The 22,116-nt window shown below is 38.7% G+C and overlaps 1 protein-coding gene across 3 annotated transcripts in view; it reads right to left on the bottom strand.

Moving 5' to 3' along the window:
• TSC22D2 (TSC22 domain family member 2) overlaps window positions 1-14,850 on the bottom strand; it is a 51,160-nt gene extending 36,310 nt beyond the window's left edge. For 2 of the 3 annotated variants that reach the window (XR_003971668.1, XM_030328943.1), the window contains exon 1: window positions 12,786-14,850. Coding sequence is in view for 2 of the 3 variants with exons in the window: in XM_030328943.1 (XP_030184803.1) it covers window positions 12,786-14,764 (1,979 nt within the window). In the remaining variant the exon portion in view is untranslated. Of the gene's footprint in view, window positions 1-1,360; window positions 1,433-12,785 lie in introns of all 3 variants that reach the window. The other variant, XM_030328942.1, reaches the window with a different exon arrangement.
• Window positions 14,851-22,116: the final 7,266 nt, after the last annotated feature.

Raw genomic sequence — 22,116 nt, 5'->3', positions numbered from 1 at the left:
GCTCTTAATCATATTGATATCATGGTAGCTTACAAAATCTAGCTATTTGAAATAAATTACCATTTAACTAAAACTTCTCTTATTAAACATTTCTAAATAGAGTGCCATTTTTCCTTTTTCTAATACAAAAGTATAAAGTACAACCCAAGGTACTCATCCTGGCTACATCTGATAAGCCATTTGAATGATTGAGCATCCATGCTTGTTTTATGCCACAATTTACACTTATGTCTTACTTTATATTGATATAGCTGTATAATTTCAAAATTGAAATTATAAACATTGTACTATAAATTTTAAAACTTCTTGTTCTACAAGTAACTATTTTAAAACATTTTCAGTTAAGGAACAGATCACCAAAAAGATACTTTGTTAGACAATTTCTTCAGAGTGACACACAGCAAATCAAGTCTAAGAATTAAAAGACTGTTACCATTTGTAGGCAATGTAAACCATGTCTTAACATGACATGTACATGCACTTAGCGATACTCTTTTCTAATGAAAGAGATGAAGTTAAATCCATGAGTGTTATCCAAACTATGCCAGAGGACACAAATGCGTTGCCAGGCAGAGTTAAAAGAATCTAGCAAAGCTTTGTGTGAATTTTTAAAACAGCATTTGTGCTCATTCTATTAATTAAACACAGAATGGAGTGCTAATAAATTTTCAGCCAAATAACTGAACAGAGCATATACTAAAACTATGTAATAAGCAGAAAGATAAACCAAATTATCTTTTGCCATAAATGAACTCTTAAGACTTCACTCTATATTTTAAAAAGTTAAAAATGAAATTTATATAACATTTCTATGAGAAAAGCTGTTTTAGGAGTTTATAAAACAGTAATGCAGGTCTAGGGAATTCGAGCAAACAAGCTTGATGTTAAAGTTTCGCAGCAAGAATTAAACAGTGACTATTACTTTAATACCTTGGTCTCGTCCCTTCTCCAATTTCTTAATAAGTAACATTTCGCTTTGAGTCACTAAGGCGTTTACAGAGAAATATAAAATAGGAAAAAGTAAAATAACCGTAGTTTATTTTACAGAATATATTTTTACATTGAAATATAAAGGGTAAGTGGATATTTCATATAGCAAAATTCAATAGAATATGTAAATCCTTCAAAAAAGTAAATATACTTAAAAAATAAGTAAAAACAAAAGTATGCTTATATTCTATTTAAAATATAGATTGTCCTTTTGGTTTATTTTGCTGCTTTGTCCCATGCTAGATACCACATGATTCCCCCCCTAAAATGACATATAAAGTTTAGTTTTAATGATGTGATACCAGTACAGTGCAAAGCAATTCATGCATACACTTTTGCATGTATGCATTCCATATGTAAGTATTCATACCTATCCCAGAGGTTCTTTGATTCCTGAAACGTGTTCAAATGGAACGCTTGGTAGAAAGCAGTTGAAGGATTCCTGCGAGATCCAAGAATCAAATGGAAATGAGGTTGAGAAAGTATAGTCAAATCACTATTTTTCAAAAAAAGATGGAAGATCTTAGATTTCTAATATAGTATAAAGCTTTAAAAGAAAAAAAAACACTACATAAGCTTGCTTAAAAACATTTTGAAAGAAATTAAAAAACTGGATGAAATCCAGCAGACCCTGACAATTCAGGATCACAGTTATAAAAGAAAGGAGTAATATAGATAAAATAGCACCCAATTATGTGTGTGTGTATGTCTACACAAACATGAATCAGTTCACAGCCTAATCAACATTAGTCTGTATCAGATGCCTTTATAAATCTCTAAACACTTAGCAGTTCAGCAAAGCTATTCTCAGGTACAGTTTTCATATACAATAAATTAGGCTACACCTTCATAATATAAAAAATCTTAACAGGATCTATTTAATAGGGTTTCATGATGACCAACGAGTCCTTTTCTGGGTTGGACTTGACATGATTTGTTCTACCTTCAGAACCCATTTATTTGTGTTTTCTCTGGGTTAGGGCAAAAAACGGTGCAGCAATTGTATGGCAGCTTTCTAATTTCTGGCATTAGTACAGTGCCCCTTTGAGGGGTAAGAGCTTATACACCTTAATCACCATCCGTTTCTACCATTCCCTGGAGACACATTCCCTAGGGCTATAACCACAGAATCTTACCTGATGGGCTCATCAAGGCAAGCTCCCAGCCTGCATGATTCATCTCACATCCCTGGATTTCTTAAGAGACTACTAAAATTTGACTACTAAACCTCCTCTCTAATAGCTCCCCCTGTACCTAAGCATATTTCCATAGTTTTCCCAACTTCAATCTGTATGTTAGGGAGCTAACAAAAACTTGTCACATTACTTCTAAAATCCTTGACCCCCCCCTGTGGCAAGGGTCTTAACAGCAAGTTAAGAACATAAGTGCTTATTACATACCAGACACTATTCTGGGTTTGTCTGTTTATTTATGTATATTAACTGAATTCTACAACAGCCCCAAAAGTAGGTATTATTATTATTTCTACCTCACCAAAAGGAAAACACCTAACATCACAGAGCTAGTAGGTAGCAATCTGGTCCTACAGTTTATGCTCTTAAACTACTATGCTAAACATAGAGTTAAATTTTAACCTCTCTAGGTCTGGGTCTTTATTATTAGTACAATAAGAAAACTATTTCCAAATTCTACTGGAAGAGCGATGAATTACCGATGATCAACAATCAAATACTCAACAGAATTCCAGGATTTCAAAATTCTGATTAAGACTCATTGTATTATCTATTAAATTTTTAAAAAAAATATTTTTTAAAGGCTATTTTTTAATTTTAACCACTAGGATACCTCTTAGATGATCTAAAACTAGGAAAGGCAGACAGACACTAGATGCCAGAGTGTCACCAAAGCAACTGTTTGATTAATTGGCATTTTCAGCATATCTATTTCTCTTTGCCTGCCCTACTTACTTTAACTGTTTCCTATTCTTTTAACCCTTTCTCTGTTTTTCTCTAGACCAGGCCTCAGATAATCAAACTGATTAGACCTAATATCAAGGATTCAGAGTCTGCTAACTACTGTTTATTTAATAGCTTGTACCCTCTCAAGATAGATCTGTCAGGCCATTTTTTTTTTTTTTTTTTTTTTTACTGTAACTGGAAATCGGTCTACCAAATTAAACGAAAGTGAACTGAACCAACTGAAAACTCAATTGGCTTTTACCAGGCTTACTCAGGACCATATGGGGACAAGTTTGCTATTCACATAGGTCTGTTTGGAGACCCTGGATTTAAAACAGAGTGACTCAAAGAGGAAAGCAGTAAATATGAGAGGATAACAAAGAGTAAACGTGGAGGCTATTCTGCAAGGCTGGAATTTAAAATTCATTAAAGAGTATTTACAATATATTTATAAAGATGACATTCTTTAAAAAAACTTCAGATCCCCTGACCTTGGAAACATACATACATATATATTTAACTTGAATCAAATTCATATGCCAAATAAATTGGTTTTAAATGAAGTCATATGACTTGAGTTATGAGATTCCAGCATTTTTACAGCATAGACTCTAATAATGAAATGTTTCTCATAAGTTAAACGTAGAAGTGAAAAAAGAATGTATCTGCAGTTAGTCGTGGATCTTGGGGCAAAAAAGGAACCAATGAAATAAAATACTATAAATGGGCCTAAAGTCTTCAGAACATGTCAGAACAAATACTCAGGTTGCAAAAGCTGGCAGTGAATCACTTTTTACATACATTCAAAATGAAGAAGCCATATGGAGTTATACAATCTATGTACTCTAGAAAAATTCAAATAGTCTCGATTGCAAGGATAAACATTTGGTTTCTGGAATACTTCAGCAGGGTGTTTTCCATAAACAGAGGAATTTTTTGCAAATAGCAACAATTAGTCTCAAAACATTGATTAACAGGCATAGATTAAAGGAGTCAAGTCTGTTAAACCTAGCTGATCAGAACTTCAAAAGAGCCATTTGTAAATACTGAAGGGCTTGATCATCAAAGACTTCTGTTTTGGAATGGCATAAAATTGAGGAAATTAAGAGCCCAAGGAAAATGCTGTTAATGGGGATCATTTCAAGGTTATAGTCTATGTAATCTGAAGGCACCACGAGGCAACTGACGTTATTAAAAATTTATTGGAAAGAAATACTGAATTTTACGCAATTTTGGTCATAAATTCTCTTCTGCCCAAGAAATAAAATTTGAAACCAGTTTTCTAATAACATATTTGATGTCAATGCTAACTATTAGTCTAAATATAAAGCCAACAAAGCACTTCTTAGGGAGACTGAGGTGTGGTTTATTCCGAATTTATTTCAGCCACCTAAATTAAAATGCTGTTTCCCCATTTGTAGACATTGTTCAAAACCAATGAACGAATATATCTTTTTCTCTGACTTTATACACTAAATAGCCTGTCCTGTTAATATCTAAGTACATGATAGTAGTACATCACAATGTGACTCAAACATGACATATACCTACCTGCTTTGCTAAGACACTATCTTTGTAGGGTAACTGTAACAGAGAGGAAAATATAGATATATACTACACCTCAAAATTAAGCTACCAAAATTGTTGAAGCTTAAAGTATGAGGTACATGAGCCCTAAACTTAGCAAATACCTTCTTCCCTTATGTCAAAACTCAACTTCAGAGATCTCTAAATAGAAACCAGGGAAATACAATAAGCAGAGGAACAAGGGCCACCTCCAACATTATTATCTAAGGATTTAAAATAATTAAAACTATTCTTTAGGTAAAGGGTTACAACACAACAGATTAGTGGCTAGAGTAGCTTTTCCTTCCTCTATACTATAGTCAGCAAAGTAATAGAACAAAACTAACTCTGGAAAAATCCAAGAGCACTGGCTTTGGAGTCAGAAGGCCTAAGTCCGAGTCCATGCTTTGTCACTTAATAACTATGTATTTAAATCCTGTAAGTCTGTTTTCTTAATCCATAAAAAGGGGAGGAACACTTCCCCATAGTTGCTGAAAAGTTCAAATGATATTATGCATAAATAGGGCCACAGATATAATTAAGCTTGATTTGTGTTTAAAACAGGATTACAGTTTCCAAATCATGCTATATAAAAATCAAGTTTTGGTAGAGAATCTTAACATATACCAAATATTTCATCATTACTAAGGTAAAATTGAGGCAAACAAAATACTTAAACTTAGAGCTACGTATACCAAGCTATTTTGTACATTCCATTGGATAAGAATCCTGACTTCTGGGACTGAGAGCTCCCCCAGGATTTCCTTATACACAACTTTATTGCAAGATTTTAATTAAAAGTACAATAATCACTGAAAAAGGTACTGAAATGGTTCCAAGATACATACTATTTTAACAATAAAAGCTTCAAGAAACACATTTAACAGCAACCATAAACTTCTGATAAAAAAAAAAAATTCAATTTCTCACTGTAACATTTAAATCCTTCACTCTAGTTCCTGTCAAATTAACTACATTTCTCAAATCTGACATCTCACTCTTCCATTGTCACACAAACTGCCATCTCTCTCTACTTGGAAAATCATCCGCTTTGCTTATCAACTGACCTAACCTAAATGGCCCTTTTAAGATTCATTTCGAGAGTTGAAGAATGCACAAGTAACAATGGGTTGATTCTGAGGACAGAAACTGGGTGGTTGGAGGATAGAGGTATCAGAGAGGCTTTCAATTTATACTCTTGTATATTTTGAACTGTACAAAAGGTATTACCTATGCAGATAATAAATTATTTTAAACAGAGGTCTACCAAATCTGGCGTTAGGCCCTAAACTATTCCCATTAGTACCTTATATTTATTCCATCACAGCCTATAATGTATATGAAAGCTTACATTTTCATATAGCCTGAGATCTTGAGAGGGCAGGATAGTCTTATTTCTGTATACCAGTACTTACTCTTCAGGGAACACAAAGAAAGTTTAAATGACTGACATTGTTACTTTAAATGTTTTCTTGGGCTTCCAACCTACTTGATGAGTATCTGTGAGTTCAATTTTTTGTTCTTTCTTTTTTTGGTCACATGATAGTCTGGTGGCAAGAAGGCTTAAGTTGGCAGACATATATATATATGTCTAGATATACAGAGTCACATACAAGAAACTTTAAAATCTAACCAAGTCTCAAACTCCTTCTTTACCAATGAGGAAAACTGAGAGAAGTTAAAAAACTTAACCAAAGAAACTGGCTAAGTGGTAGAAAAGTCATGACCAGAACATAACTATTATACATCTTATAACATCATGACTTTTCTGGCTTAAAACAATGTCTCCCTTTCTCTTATTAACATCTATACCATGGAATTACACTTTCAGATCAGAACAGAAGACTCTTGGTATGACTCACCAAGAGGTGATCAAGAGAGCAGTTTGGACAATGAAATACTAACATTTCTGTGATGTATGCTTGCCATACATACTGTATTATGTATGGATTATTTACAAATTATTTGTATACCTCATGTAATCCTCTCAAACTCTTCAACACAGATATTACCCTCATTTTTCGTATGGGGAAACAGGAGGCTTAGAAAGCTATATAACCAGCTCAAGGTCAAAATGCCTCAGGTATGTAGCACAGCTGGGTTTTCAGCCCAGGCATGTCTGACTCCACTATCTGTAAATGGCCATTCATATGACATGCTAATACATAATTAAACATACTACTGATTTTACTTGACCAAGAGCCTTCCTCTCCTTGTTTTTGCTTTGTTTTCAAAGGCAAGGGAGACCGAATACAAGTCAAGCAAGGATGGGTTTTGGTTTATAAAACTTATAGTTCTATAAAACTTATAAAACTATTTAGTTCTCTACTTAATTCTAATTCTACTTTAGAAACTAGTTGGTTTTAAACTTTGCTTTGGGTATCCTTCATTCACAGATTAAACAATCTACTTGTGTAATAATGAAGAGGGATACCCTAAAACATTAAAAGTAACATTTAAAATACACCAGCATTATTTATAATAATTGACATATTAATCAGTTTCTATATATTAATATTCTTTCATCAGATTTTATTTTTTTTTAATTTTTAACATTTATTTATTTGGGGGGGGGCAGGAAGAGAGAGAGAGAGGGAGACACAAAATCTGAAGCCATTCCTCTGAGCTGTCAGCACAGAGCCTGATGCAGGGCTCAAACTCAAGAATACAAGATTATGACCTGAGCTGAAGTCGGACGCTCAACTGACTGAGCCACCCAAGTGCCCCTGTTTCACCAAATTTTAGTGAAAGCTTATGGGAAAAGAGGTTTTAAGTAATTTAACATTCAGACCTCACTTGTTTGTCTTGCCTACTCTAATTAGCAAGGCACTTATTAATAGTCTATGTCCTAGGTGAACACACTATTAAAATTATTAACTCAGTGATCTGCAGAAATTTCACATAACTATCACATATACTGTATGACTTAATAAGACTTCATTCTTTTTAACAAATGTAAGCTTGGGTACAAAGAAATAAAACTAAATACTTAAATCTAATTTGGGGCTTTAAATTTGAGAAGCAATCCAGAAAAGCATGGATGAAATTTAATTCACCTGGTTTAAAAGCAGAACTTATAAACATAATTTTTAAAGATAAAAGCAGATAATACCTTAAATACCAGTCAAATTTGAAGTGTATATATTAAAATATATTATGAAGGTCACATAATGATGTATGGGAATGATATGAATTGGTTATTGTTCCTAAATCTTTATGGTGAAGTTTTTGCCCTGAACAATACTAGCTTAAGAATGTAACAAACACTGAGTAATTTGGTATGTTCAAGAAATGCTGTGGGAAAGACCCAAATTATACCAATGACTCAGGTATGCACATTCTTTGTGGATGTAGTAATTTGTTTTATACCATCTAAAACAGCAGCTTCAAATCACAAGTCCACTTGGTTTAGTATAAAGAAAAAACTAACTTAAGGGATTTATTTCAATTCAGGAATTTTGCTATACATACCCCTTAAATACTGTCAATTAATAAGATTTCTTCTTAAAAACCTGCTCTTCCCATTAATAAGAAATTAATAAGAAACATCATCATTCAGGCTACATTTATCCAGACAGACCTGTTTTTATAAACCCTTTCTTCCTCATACTTAAAGAGTATTTAAATTGCAATGCAATTAAGAAATAAACAGTATCTGTTCAGAAAAGGAAATACATATTGGTCTAAAACAATTATTAAGAAAAGAAATTAGATGGCTTTTTCTCACTAGTAACAAGTGTTGCTGTTCCTTCTGAGACCGTATTTCATGTCATTTCGCTCTATTTTCTTCTGTCTTGGTTATGTGCCATCACTCTCTAACTCCCCCTGCCCCAACTTCTGCTATTTTAGGAAAGAAAAGTCAAGACCTTTTTATATTCCCCTATCAACCATTCCTCAGTAAAGAGACTCATTTTGGTTTCTTTACCATCTGATTGTTGGGGTGCTCTTTGTTACTAGGACACTAGAGAGCAGGACTGCTTCCAATCTCATCTGGTGCACAGAAAGACTAAACTCTATTCCAAATGACCAACTACCAGATCCATAAATCCAGAATCATGTTTTACGATTTCCAAATTAGTGCTATCAGAATTTTCAACAGATTAATATTACATTTATTCTCAGGAAGTAGAAAACATTTATACCACACTACCAGTACTTTAAAAAAAAAAAAAAAAAGACTTCCAATAGAAGCAATTTAGTTTAACATACCCTACTTCCTCCACAGGGAAAAAATAGTGTTACTAAAATAGTTACTTAGAGTGTGTCTTACCCACACACATATAAGCCATTATGTTTTCTAATGGTTATCCAATGTTTAGCCTACAGAATTTAGTTCATATAAAAATTTAAATATATATGTCTCTGTTAAAAAAAAAGTCATACTCCTACTGATAAAACTCAGTTTTGGGAATTTTGGGTACTTTTGGACCATCAATCTTTCCGGAAATCTATGATAATTTCCTTTACTTAAAGCCATGTTTATAACCAAAGTATATTTTAGTAATCAGTGTGGCACTCTGATGGATCCACCATTTATCAGTTTTTACACTAAATAGTGTCACTCACACGCAGGATTTTACACTGATTACAAAATCCTTGGTAAGAGTACGTAAGATAATATCTAGTGTGTGTGACTTAAACATCAACTGTAAATCTAGTAGGGCAAAATTATCTCTACAACTCAATATAGATAAAGAAACAAAAGCTCCCAAGAAATACAGATTCAGCTAAGGAGCTTTCATTTGTAAAGACTAAATGTAGTGAGACTTTTTGAGCTCTAAGAAGTATCTATAGATTTTATGATAAAGGTTAAGAGTTACAATCTCTTGATATACATTTGCATAATCTTCTCACTTAAACAGCAAGTTAAAAAGCTCTGTTAAAAGTGTGTGTGTATATGAGATATATGTATAACTGTAGCAACAAAATTTGTATATATAGCACATGTCAGGATACACCACTTAACATTCACAATTTATAATACTTAATCAGTCATTAGCAAACTACACAAATAAAACCATTAACAAGATATAGAGATATTGGCCACTAAGGGATCCTTACAATCAGGTTTTCAACAATCTTTTGGTTGTAGTTGACAGTTCACAATTGCATCCATTCATAAGAGTTCCTGGAATGTGGCCTACAGAGTTCACATTGGTCAGCTGTCTGTGGAAAACGATCTGCACTGTGCTCCCTTTCCAAAAGGGAATATTTTGCACTCCTCCCCATTTACAGAAAAGGAGTCTGTTAAGGGTACAGGTAATTTAAACAAATGTTGTAACTTCCACTGTAAAAGTGGCTGTTTTTTTTATGAACTATATTTTCAACCATTATTATATCCTCCAGTTTACACAAAATCAGTTTGAAGAATCAACAACTGACATAAGCCTTTTCAATGAGAAAGGCTAGAATAATATGTAAACTTTATGGTAACTGATAATAGAGAGTCAAAAGACAATGTTAACTAAGAACTTTAAAACATCTTCTTGCTTTCTATATACAACCATCAGCCCTCTTAAAGGTATATTATTAAAATGTATTATTAGAAGGTCCTCTTCTTCAAAATAAATGGTCACAAAACGAAGCCTTCCTTTAGGTAATGGAACCAAAATAACAAGATAAAGTTTTCAATATATCAAACCAAAAGAATCATTGGTTTGGTCAGTCATTTTTGTTAATCTTCCATTTTCCTTCCTTTTCTCAAAGGACTAGGCTATGCTTACTGATATCTTCTTTAAAAAAAAAAAAAAGCAAATATTTATAAATTTTTAGGATCTGAAATTTGTCAACCTATTCACAAAGTTAAAGTCGTAATTACTCAATATCTCTCACTCTAATATGTTTTATTTTGCATTCAAATGACTGCAACTAAAATTGTATGCAGATTTTAACTTAAGAAGGCAACCCCAAATCACCATATTAAAATTATGATTTTTGTTAGTACAGTTTCCTCAAAAATAGTCATCTCAGTAATTTAAACATACACCTAGAAAAACTGTGTCATTTAATTTCAAGCATACAACTTTAAAATGCCCTCTCTTTTACAAAGCCTTTCCATTAAAAACAAAAGCAAAACAAAAAAACTATTTCTACTTAATGGATTTATTCCTTCACCAGGTGTGTTGGTCCAGTGACAAAATAGTCAAATGTGTAAGATTACATCTTGAAAACTAGCATGTTAAATTAAAAACCAATGAAAAACTACAACAAAAGTAAGAAATGCACATTTGATAAACAATGCAGATTTTAAAAGACTGGGAGGGGAAGGGAAGTATACCACATTTAATACAGGACTGCACACATATCAAAACCCCTGCACTGGATTAACTGTTGCAGTAAGAACAGATACGGTAGTATCTGTGGTTCAAACATTCACACTGGGAAATAAGATTCTTAAAATTATCAACATTTTTAATAAAATAAGAGGATAAATAATTTCATCTTTGAGGTCATACCCTAAAGAATACATCCCAGAATTTCCATTTGTCAACAGATCTCTCTGCTTCATGCCATATCATCATATTCAAGTCCTGGGGAATGTAATTACATATGCTGTAAACTGAGAAAGGTGTGAGGAGGAGAGAAAATACATTCTTCATTCATAGATGTGCATGTGCTTTGCAAGGAGAGGGTGTGGTTTGGGAAACCAGTCATTTCTTGAGGAGATATGGGGACAATGTACAACAGGAACAGAGAGGCAAGCAAATGGTTATTTACCAACCCATCAGAAAAAAATGGCTTCTGGTAGCTAGAAAAGGGAAGATACCTGTTGCCTCTTACCAAAGGTAAACAAACAAACTCAATCTGCACTTCAAGTGTACCCCTATGTGTGAAAAGTGAAATATGGGAGCAGATGTAAAGAGATTTTTCTGAATGGCTTGTGGAATCAGTTTCTTTACTTGGTAGTCCCATCCATATAAAATTTCTCAATGACTAGCTAGCTGAGCTCACTTAGGGACACGTGGTATTCTCTAAGAGTTCTCAAATGGAAGAAAGACTCCCAACAAGCAAGTCACCTACAAAAAAAGATGAACTTTGAATTACAAAAAGCAGAGAAGATGAATTTCAGTGAGCAATTTTCAAACCAACAAAAGTATATAACAAAAATACAAGGCTAATTGGAAATGAAAAGAATGTGAAGGAACTCAGAAGACACAGAGGAAGAAAAAGCTTTAACAGATCTCATTGTTCTACATACCAATTATTCTAGAAATCCATAAAGATATCTTTTAATCTTTTAAAATTGACCTCTCTCAAAACAAAAATCCCAGCAAATAAATGCCTAACCGTAAAGTACCTGGAACTTTCTCTGTAATTTTAAAATGTAATTTTAAAGCTTTGTAACAAGTCGGTTTTTAAAAATTTGCAATATATGTCAAATTTCCCTCTGACATTTCCTCAAAACCACTTAAAATCCTCAATGAACCATAACCAAACATCAACTATTATAGAATTGGTATGGCAATACACCAACTTTCAGTTAAACCATTAAAAAAGCATCCCTTAAATAGAGGGAGCCAATTGTTGACACGAATACTTTTACTAATCATATTACTCTAATTTCAAGAACTGTAGCTTTTACTACTGTCAAAGAATCTTATTTCATACCTCCCTTTCCTGTAGCTAAAAGAAAAAGAAAAACTAATGGAAGAGAATATCTTTCAAACACATTTGCTTTAAAAAACAAAACAAAAAAAAGGACCTTAATGAAGTCACTGGGAAGCCTCCTGACCTTATTTCTATCTCCTTTTATTAAAAAGGCTGGAGGACAATATGATCTTCAAAGCCGGGCTTGACATTTCACCATTCTCTCTCCAGCCTCTCCGGATACACTGGAAGAGATACCTTACATGGATCTTTCCCCATTAGAGGACCTCTGGTTTTCCAGAATGGAAAAATTCAAATTTCATGTCTTGGTATCAAAACTCACACTGACAGAACTCTCTTGCCATAAGTGTTCAAGTGTGACTGTTGCCTAAGAAAAGAACAATCCAATAGGGCATAGTCTAGTTACCACCTGTAAATGTACAGAATTAAGCTTAAATCCACCTTTTTGAATAAACAAATGTTGTGCCTTATCCACGTCAGTGCTTTTAAACGACAAGACCAATTTTCTCATTACACACCGTTACATTAGCAATCTAAAACCAATGCCCTTTCAAGAACTGACAAATCTTAATAAACACAAAGAAATTTTTGTATTTAAAAATGCTAAGGGCCTCAAGTTGAAAAAAAGAACTCAAGCTGCATTCTAAACTGCAATGTTTGGTCAAGCATTTCTAACAAATATTTTAAATAAGATTTCCATACCTGTCTTCATCACCATCAACAGGAATAGCTATGCTGAATACAGAGGTGGCCAAACTGTTCATAGGTGTTAACTGAAGGGGGTTTGCCAGGGCATCTGCAACAGGAGGCTTCACAACAGGCTTATTTTCAGCAATGAGAGAAAGTGGTGGTTGAGGTAGGGGTTCTGATTTTCTTCTAGTATCGTCAACTTGCCCGACTAAAGGTTGGGTCTGAGTCTGAAACTGGCTTAAGTCAGACTGTGGTAGACTTGTTGGTACACTGGGTGTGCCTTGCGCTAAGGGCAGCCCAACATGCTGGATTACGCTGCCGCTCCTGCTGACTGGCGTATGGCTGCTCAGCTGCTGCGACTGGACCAGAGGCGCGGGTACATTTGGCATAGTAACAGAGGTGGTAGACACACTAGGCACGCTTGGAGCGGGCACGGCTGCAGGCACGTTTGGAACTCCGGGCAGCACGGCGTGGGGGCCGCCAGGCACGGCCGACGGCGCACCACTGCCGCCCATCTGCGGCGGAGGCACGGACTGGGGCTGCCCGGTCCCAGGGGGAACCAGGCCCGGCTGCACCGCGCATCCTACAGCGGCCAGGGGCACTCCAGCCGGTTGACCAGGCGCGGCCTGCCCGCCCTGCGCGGGTCCCGGCCCCGGAGCCACGGCTTCACCGGGCAGGGAAGACGCGCCTATTATCTGCGCACCCACCGTGGAGGCATTCTGGCCGGTGCCCACCGGCAGGCTGGCAGGCGTGGCGAGGCTCGCTCCGGCGCCGGTGGACGAGGGCTGAGCAGGGCTTGGCGGCTGCAGGCCGGCCACGTGCGGCTGTAGGTACTCACTCTGCCCCGTGGGCTGGACGGGCAGCAAATGCCCGGGCGGGAGCGGAGGCTGGGGGTACGCGAACTGCGGAGGCTGCTGCGTCGCTGGCGCTCCGAGGGTCGGGCCGGGCTGCGGCGGCAGGGGCACGCCGGGCTGCGTCAGGGTTACATTCGTCAGCGGCAGACCCTGTCCGTTGGGCCCCTGCGGGAGGACGCCGGGGCCGGCTCCCTGGGGCTGGCTGGGCTGCGGGGCTGCCATCATCTGCTGCGGCCCGGCCGCGGCTCCCGGGAACGGCGGCACTGGAGCCGCGCTTTGAACCACAGCCCCACCTACGGGCGGCGGTGGCTGTGGCTGCCCAACGCCAAAACTCTGCGGCTGGGCCGGGGCGGGCTGGCTCATTTTCTCCGACGGGGGTAGCTGTGACACAGCAGTCAAGGAACTGTCAGTTCCCGAGTCGGGCCCGTGCGCCCCCGGCATGGAGGCCACCACCACCACCACCGACCCTCCGGTGGCGCCCAGGCCGCTGTCCCGCTCCGCAGTCTGGTCAAAAGTACTGCTGTGTCTAATGCAATCCCCGGACCTGGTCAGGACGCTGCTGTCCGAATCCCGCTCATAGTATTCCATACACGTCCATCGGCCGCGTCGGTAGGGCTCCCCGCTCCCGTGGTCCAGCTTGATCACGCGAAATCGGGAACTACAAGTGGTGGGGGGCTGCGATGGGGCCGCAGTCCCTGGCCCGGCAGACGAGCCCGCGACCGGGGGACCGCCGGGTGCTCCCGCGGAGGGGGCCGAGGTGGCGGCCGCCGCCGCCGCGGTACTGGCCAGCGCCCCAGCCACGCTCCGGGCCGAAACGGCTCCTCCTCCGTTGGCGGGAGCAGCCGCCGCGGCCGCCAGCTGCCCGTCCAGGAGGAGGTTTGGGGAGACGGTCCCGGGAGTCTCCGCATCCCCAACATTGTTGAGCGTCTCTTCCGAGGAGCTGCGCTCACAGACCTCCTCAGGGCCATAATCCGTGGCCCGAGAGACGTCGAATATCTCGGAGGAGACGTCCTCCGTACGTGACTCGTCCGGGTCGTCCAGGCTCTCGGTGTCCTCGGTGATGCTAGTGGCCACCTGGGCCGTGGTGACACTAGTGATCTGGAAGCAGCTCTTCTTCTTGGCCGGCATCTTGGACATGGTGAGGAAGGCTGGAGGGCAGAGAGGCACGCCGGCTCCTCTGCGATCTTGCCGGAAACCAGGAAGGGCAGAGCAGGGGCCCCCAAAGACAAAGTCCGCGTCCGCGCTGGGGTCTGAGGCCCGCCGCTGTGAAAAGTCACTGGCTGATCCGGACGCTGGCCGCCCTGCGAGACATCCTCCTCCCCGTTTCCTTCAGTGTCGGTCTCTACGGCTCTGCCCCCGTCGCACTCGCGCGGCGGCTCCTCCTTCCTTTTCGCCTCCCGCAGTCGCGGCGCCTCGATTCAATCCCCTCAGCGGCGGCGCGAGCGCGATCCCAGGGGCGGGCCGGCTGCTTCCTCCTCCCGTCTCCGGGGCCGCCGTGGTCAGTCCAGCTCGACGCTCGGCGCGGTCAGCAGGCCGGGCTGGGGGTGGGAGTGGGAGGGCGAAGGGGAGGAGGAGGCGGCGGCGTGAGGGGCGGTGCTGCCCCGCTCGGGCTCCTCAGGCCAGTGCCGGCGTCAGCTCTGGGCTCTCTCGGACGCTGAGGGAAGGGGAAGGAGTGGCGAGTCTGGAGCCGGGGATTCCTAATTCAGCCAGGAGCGGCGGGCCGGGGCTGGCTGAAGGTCCGCGGGCGGGCGGCGGAGCTTCGGCGCGGGCGGGCGGCCCCTTCCCCGGCTTTAGCCGGAGCTCAGCCCCAGGGACATGTCGACTGTCTCTGGCGGAAACCCGCTCCGGGGGAGGGGAAAGCAAGCTCGGTCCTCCCCTTACAGGGGAGCCACCCCCGCGGGCGGGCGGCGGCGGTCTCGGCCTCCCCTCGCGGCTCCTGAGAGAGTGAGGGGCGGCGGTGGTGGTGGTGGTGGTGGCGGCGGCGGCCCGCTGGCCGGCGAGCGGAGGCGCTCCGGCTGTGTGAGGTAGCGGTGGTAGCTTCTTCGGCTCCTCCTCGATGCGCCCGGCTCGCAAACCCCGGAGAAACTGAAATTCAAACTGCTGAAGCGGCGGCTGCAGCTCCCTCCCCTCCGCCAAGATGGGGCTGAAATGGCCGCGCCAGGGATGCTGGGAGGAGCAGCAGCCCGGCTGCCGCCGCCGCTGTCGACTAAAATGCCGCCGCTGCCGCAGCCACCGCCAGCGCCGCAGCCGCCGCCGTTCCGTGACGCGCCGGCGTCGTGACGTCACCGCCCCGCCCCCTCCGGTTTCCTGCAGTTTCGCGTGGAGGCTGGAGGGGGGGAGGCGGTGGGCGGGACTAAAGGTTAAAAAAAGGGAGCGGTTTTTTTTCTTTAATTTAAAATTTTTTAAATTTAAAATTTAGGCCGTAGGTCTTTAAGAGTTGAAGAGCTAAAGACTCTTGAATGCCAAGCCTGGAGGAGCTTACAACCGCGCCAGTTTTGTTCCGAGGCACTGGAAGACTGGATGGAGGTCATGTGCTGTGTCTAATGTTTAGCAGAATCTTACAGAAACAAGGGCGATAGAAATGAGAGTTAGGGAGATTTAGCCAGGATAAAGAGGGAAACCGCTGGAGGAACCGAATCACTTGAAAAAGTCTTTTCTGAAAATAAATGTTCACCACTGTAGTCAGAAGAGTGAAATGTTGAGAGAAATGGGGATGATTAACCAAGAATAGCAAGCCAGATTGAGTCAGAAAACTGATCTTTCGGCCAGAAATTCTGTCTCCAACAATGGCATCAGGAGATGGTTACTTGCCCAGGGTGAGGTCAGTTTAAAAAAAGATTAGAGGTTACCAACATATTCCTGATTTTCCTGAATTTGCTGTAATTCCAGGGTCGAAGAGTTCATTTAAACTCTTGAGACTGTTTTTACTTTCAGCACGAAATCAGCTTATGGGCTCCATAAATGTAGAACCTACTGCGTTAAATAGTTATGGTTCTTTCTTTTGTTTATTCTGAAACTCTTAGTTGGAGCCAGAGTGTTAACATGGTTTGAATTGGGCCATGAACAACCAGAACAAGTCAGAAAGCACCCTTTCCTCTCCAGTACAGAGAGCAGTTACCAAAGTACTGGAGAATTGATTACCTTTTAGCTACTTCCTGGCAAAAGCAAATGGTAAGGCCATTCTCTTAAACAGTTAAACAAAATGGGGAACGTGGCTCTTGAACTTTGACACACTAATATATCACTTAGGTAAAATCCAAGAAATCTGGAAATCAAGATTTCATATCACAGTTTTAGCAGTCATATCATGATGACTTACATAAATCAGTTAACCATTATGCTCAGTTCTCTAATCTTTGAAGAGTAGAAATACTTTTTATCCCCAAAGATGTTTCAATAATGACAATTTACTAATAATTTTTAGGTCCTTAGTTGCAAATATAATATACAGACATATGTCTTTTAACCTTAGTAGAAACCATGTCGTCCAAACCCAAGTGCATGAGGTCAGGATGTGAAATAAGACCAGATAATAACATCCCTGTTTGTTAAGAAGATGGGAGAGAGTAAAGGAACAAAGTGTAACGTTATGCTGCTATTGTGGTAGAGATAGCTAATGGAATATTTCATTTCTAAATCTCTAATTTCAGTAATTGTTAGAGATTTTTCCATTAATAAGTTAGATCAACTGGTTAAATCCAATATAAACTTAACAAAAGCTTAATTTAATTTTGCATCTACTTGCCGTATTGTTAAAAATGGTGACCAATTGGGGCGCCTGGGTGGCTCAGTCAGTTAAGCGTCCGACTTTGGCTCAGGTCATGATCTCTCAGTTTGTGAGTTCCAGCCCTACCTTGGGCTCTGTGCTGACAGCTGGGAGCCTGGAGCCTGCTTCAGATTCTGTGTCTCCCTCTCACTCTGACCCTCCCCTGCTTGTGCTCTGTCTCTCACAAATGAATAAATGTAAAAAAAAAAAAAAATTTTTTTTTAAATAAAAAAAATGGTGATCAATTTTGGAAAAATAAGTACCAGATGCCTGCTTATCCCATTACATTATCTTATTACATAAACTTCCTGATTACTTGTTATGATACTCTTAAATCACACACTTAAAGGAAAAGTCTTAAGTAATCTGTAAGATCATTTCTCCTTAAAGAACATGTAAAGGATTATGAAATGACAATGATGATAAAGATAATTTAGAAGAGATCTGCAAGTGGGCTATATTTTTGATAAGAATGGGGTTAAGGATGTTAAAAGACATCTTAGCAAAAAATAAGATGTATAAAGTTAAAATGTTTTATTTATATGCTTAAAGATTTTTGTGTGTTTAAGACAATAAAATAGTTCTCTTGAAAGTAAGTTTTCCAAAAGTCTTAAAGGCCCTAGCTTCTTTTATACATTCGCTCCTTAGAGATGTAGAGAATTTATTGCATAAAACTGCTATGAAGAAATGGTAAAAATTCTGGTTGTTAAAAATAGATTTGAAAGCATTTTACAGAGGAAAAAAAATCATAATTGTTATCAAACAATGCACAACTATGTAATTCATGGTTCACCCACAAAGGATTAAAATCCTCCACATAACTAATTAAAGTGATAGGAAGCCAGATGTACCAGCCAGGATATACACTCTGTGTGAGGAGAGCTGATAATAAGTAAAATGGTAGCCTAAGTCACTGAAACTGGGGAGACCTCTGGAGTCCCAAACCTCAAGACTAAGGGTTTTCATACAACTGTGCTGGCTCCATGCTTACACCAAAAACTACATGTGGAAACTGTGGGAGTCCTTGATGACTGCTCCAGAGCACCCAATTTGAGTGTCCTACATCTTATACTTCCCTCAAAGACTTACTTTAAAGCCACATATGGGAGGTAGGTTTAGGAAGAACAATGCAGGGGGGAAAGAAAAAAAAAAAAACCAATTGCCAACAACTTAGAAACTAAGGACTGTTTCCACTGATGGTCAGAAAAAACAAAACCAAACTGAACCAAACACTACAACCACAATAGCAAGATTCCTTTGTTTGAGAGTATCATACTCCAAATTCTGCTAGGTTATTATCTAACCATATCAGTACCAGATGGTAAATTGTTTCATAGTCACAAGATCCTGGAATGTGCACTACAGATACTCAAGAAAACCTTATTTTTTTCAACAAATACATATTACATTTAAAATAGTAATAGTATATTAAATACTCTGGGATAGAGAAAAAGACTCATACTTTCAGGAGAAATTAAGCAACTGCCTAGACTAAGAGAAGTAACATTCGGAATTAATGCTATCAGTCAGTGACATTTATTGAGCACTCCCCGTGTGCATTAAGAATTGGACAGCCTGTGTCCTCGCCAACAACTTTTTTTGGGATTTAGAAATAGCTTGTGTTTACTTTCTAAATTTTTATTACCAACATGCTGGAAAATACAAAATGGAGGACTACTTTTCAGGTTTCAAAAAGCATTTGCTAGAAATAAATATCAGTTGTCTGAACAAGTAGTCCTTATTTATTACTATGGTTTTCCTGGGGTTCTATTTCTGGGACAATATCTTACTAATAACCACTTGCACTGAGGCCATTGTATAATATTGTCTGAAAATCAAACAACAACAACAACAACAACAACAAAACAACGCTGCCATGAAAGAGGACTAAGCATAGTGAAATTCCATAAATACTTTTGTAAAAGAAAACATAATCTGATTGAGATACACAATCTTTTCATCACTTGACAGCAAATGAAGTGTGTAAAAATTTCAAATTTAAGAAAAGTTCTATTAGATAGTCTTCTAAAGTTTGATATACTATGAAACAATAGTGTCTTTTTTAATAGGGAAGATTCCCTTGAGTCCCAGTGATCTTTGAAGTTCAGGCAAAATATAGCAATTTGGTGGGAGGAAATGGTGCATTTTGAATAATAAATATAGTGTCCTATTAAAGCATGTTTTCTTCTATTATGGCACTTAATTTAGAATCTAAAATATTAATTATGTCGTTCTGAAATCTATCTTAATGCTGCAATGTAGGGCAACTTCAACAGAAAATCTATTAGTGACTATATTACCTTTAAATACACACACACACACACACACGCTACTTATGACCACTTGGGATACAATTAAAGAAATCTACATTGCCTACTTTGAGAAAACTTGAGATCAAGAGTAAGCTTCAGTTTTATTTTAAACTTGTCTTGCAACTGTTGACAAATCTATTAATCCCTCAGTTTCCCATTACTAAAAAGAAGCAACATTGTGGTGAAATGTGGTGTAAAACCACCATTCCCACTGAAAGAATAGATGGAAAAAGATAACACACGTGGCAGTGTTTTGGTGTCTTTGGAAGAAAAGATGGCAACTCACTGTGATATTATTGACAGTCACATTTTCAATGCAATTTGTCAATTAAAAAAGAAAGTTACTTGGGCCACCTGGCTGACTCAGTGGGTAGAGCATACAACTCTTGATCTCAGGGTTGTGAGTTCGAGCCCCACAATGAATGCAGATATTACTTAGAAATAAATAAATAAAAACCTTTAAAAAAGGTTACTAGATTACATGATTTTATGAAGAAGCCATATTCTGTCATAGATGAGCTAGTTATTTAAAGACATTTAATGGAAAATCTTTTGGTAAGGTGAATCATCACCATCTATTCTGTCTTTCTTGTGTATGTGAATTTGGTGTATGCATGTGTAATTATGTTATTACTTCAAGTTGTAGTATATCTGTAATTTTAAGTTGTAACGTTAATACTCACAAAAGAACACTGAAAGACATTGCCAATTCTAGACTTCTAGGTTATAGTTCTTCTGTATGTTACTATTATCAGCTTATGAAGTTCAAAAAAATATGTTTTAATGTAGAAACTTGTATAACTTGGATCGAGACATGAGGGATGGTCTAAGTGTTGACTGATAATCTGAAGGTCATTCTAACTTGGCTGATTGGACTACTTTCAATTCATAGTGAACAGCGGTTGAAAGGCACAAATAGAATCTTGACTACTTTGTATTAGCAGTTGTGTTTTAATTCCAAAATAACTATCTCTTTAGTCGTTGGAAACAAAACACTTTTAACATTTAACTTTAGAATACTTGAAATCCTACTTTGACAGCATTCATACTCATTAAAAGCTCAACACATGACCCATGTTTGCACAAGGATTTGGGTGTTACTTAAAATGGTTACGTAATGAGCTGCTCCTCTATAAATTAATTTTCACTCCTCTCCCCCATCTTTCACCTGATATCTTTGGAGAAGAAGGAGGCTAGCAAGAAATAAGGAAATAGGAAAATGCAAAATCAAGGTGAAATGCTAACCATAGGCTTGTTGCAGTTTTGGCCATCAAATATCTAATGAATAACTATAACTATTACTGTGACCCTCATTTTGTGATATTCACCTATTTTTTAAACTAAATTGAGTAGATACAAATATATTTTCATGTTCAAAGATGTAGAATAGTTTCTCCATCTTCACCCCATTTCTTCTGGATTGTGGTACTAATCGTTTTTTTGCATATTGCATATGTTTGTTCAATAGCTGATTTACTTCTAGATTTTCAGTTTATAACTATTTCATTTATATTTGTGTGATAGGTTCTCCATCAATACAATGGTTCTACCCTTTCAGGAAAAAAAGATCAACCCTTTCACAAAAATGCATATTTTAAAGAAAGATAAATTATGTGATAATGGTTCATTCATTTTCCATGTATTCTCCCCAAGTATTGCTTTAAGCAACTACTGAATTGCTTTAAGCTTAACTACTGCGTTTAAAATAATTTTGCTTATTAATATTTTATTTGAAATATTTTATGTTGATGGAAAAAAATCAAGCTTATATTTTGAACAAAGAGCTCTGAATATCTCCTTATTTACTCATCTAATATATATTTAGAAGACTACTATGTGCTGGTCTCTTTGCTAGACTTGGGGAACAGCTGTGAACTAGACAAGAAAAGGAAAGTCTTTGTTCTAATAGGTCTTATATTTTAGAACAGGAACCGATGCCAAAGAAATCAATGAATAATGCGGTAATTTCAAAGATTCGTAAGTGTGAAGAAGAAACAAACAACAGTGGAAGGTGGCAGCAAAGGCATCTTAGGTGTCTGGCTGGTGGGCTTTTTGTCAAAAGCCAGCATTTAAGAAAGAGAGGCAGACACGGCACAATGGCACTGTGGTGGAAATCAGTGTGTCGCAGGGGCATCTGAGAAGTAGGCAGGCCCTAGATCTTAGGGATCTCGTTGGCCCAGTGAAAGAATTTGTATTTTACTTTAAATGTAATGAGAAGCCACAGGAGGGTTACAGGCACATGATTAACACGCTATGATTTACATTTAAAAAGAAACCTCTCTGTTTTCCTAACTTCTCATAGTTTAGAGTATGTGGTGTATTATATTCAGAAAGATCTGTTAAAAGAGTCAACGATACATTTCTTTTCATATGGTTGTAATACTTGTATCAAACCAAAATGGTAGAAATAT

This window comes from Lynx canadensis, chromosome C2 (assembly GCF_007474595.2).
Source record: "Lynx canadensis isolate LIC74 chromosome C2, mLynCan4.pri.v2, whole genome shotgun sequence".
NCBI classification, from domain to species: Eukaryota; Metazoa; Chordata; class Mammalia; order Carnivora; family Felidae; genus Lynx; species Lynx canadensis.
The sequence above is the reverse complement of the archived record's forward strand: the minus strand, read 5'-3'. Positions and strand labels throughout refer to the sequence as shown.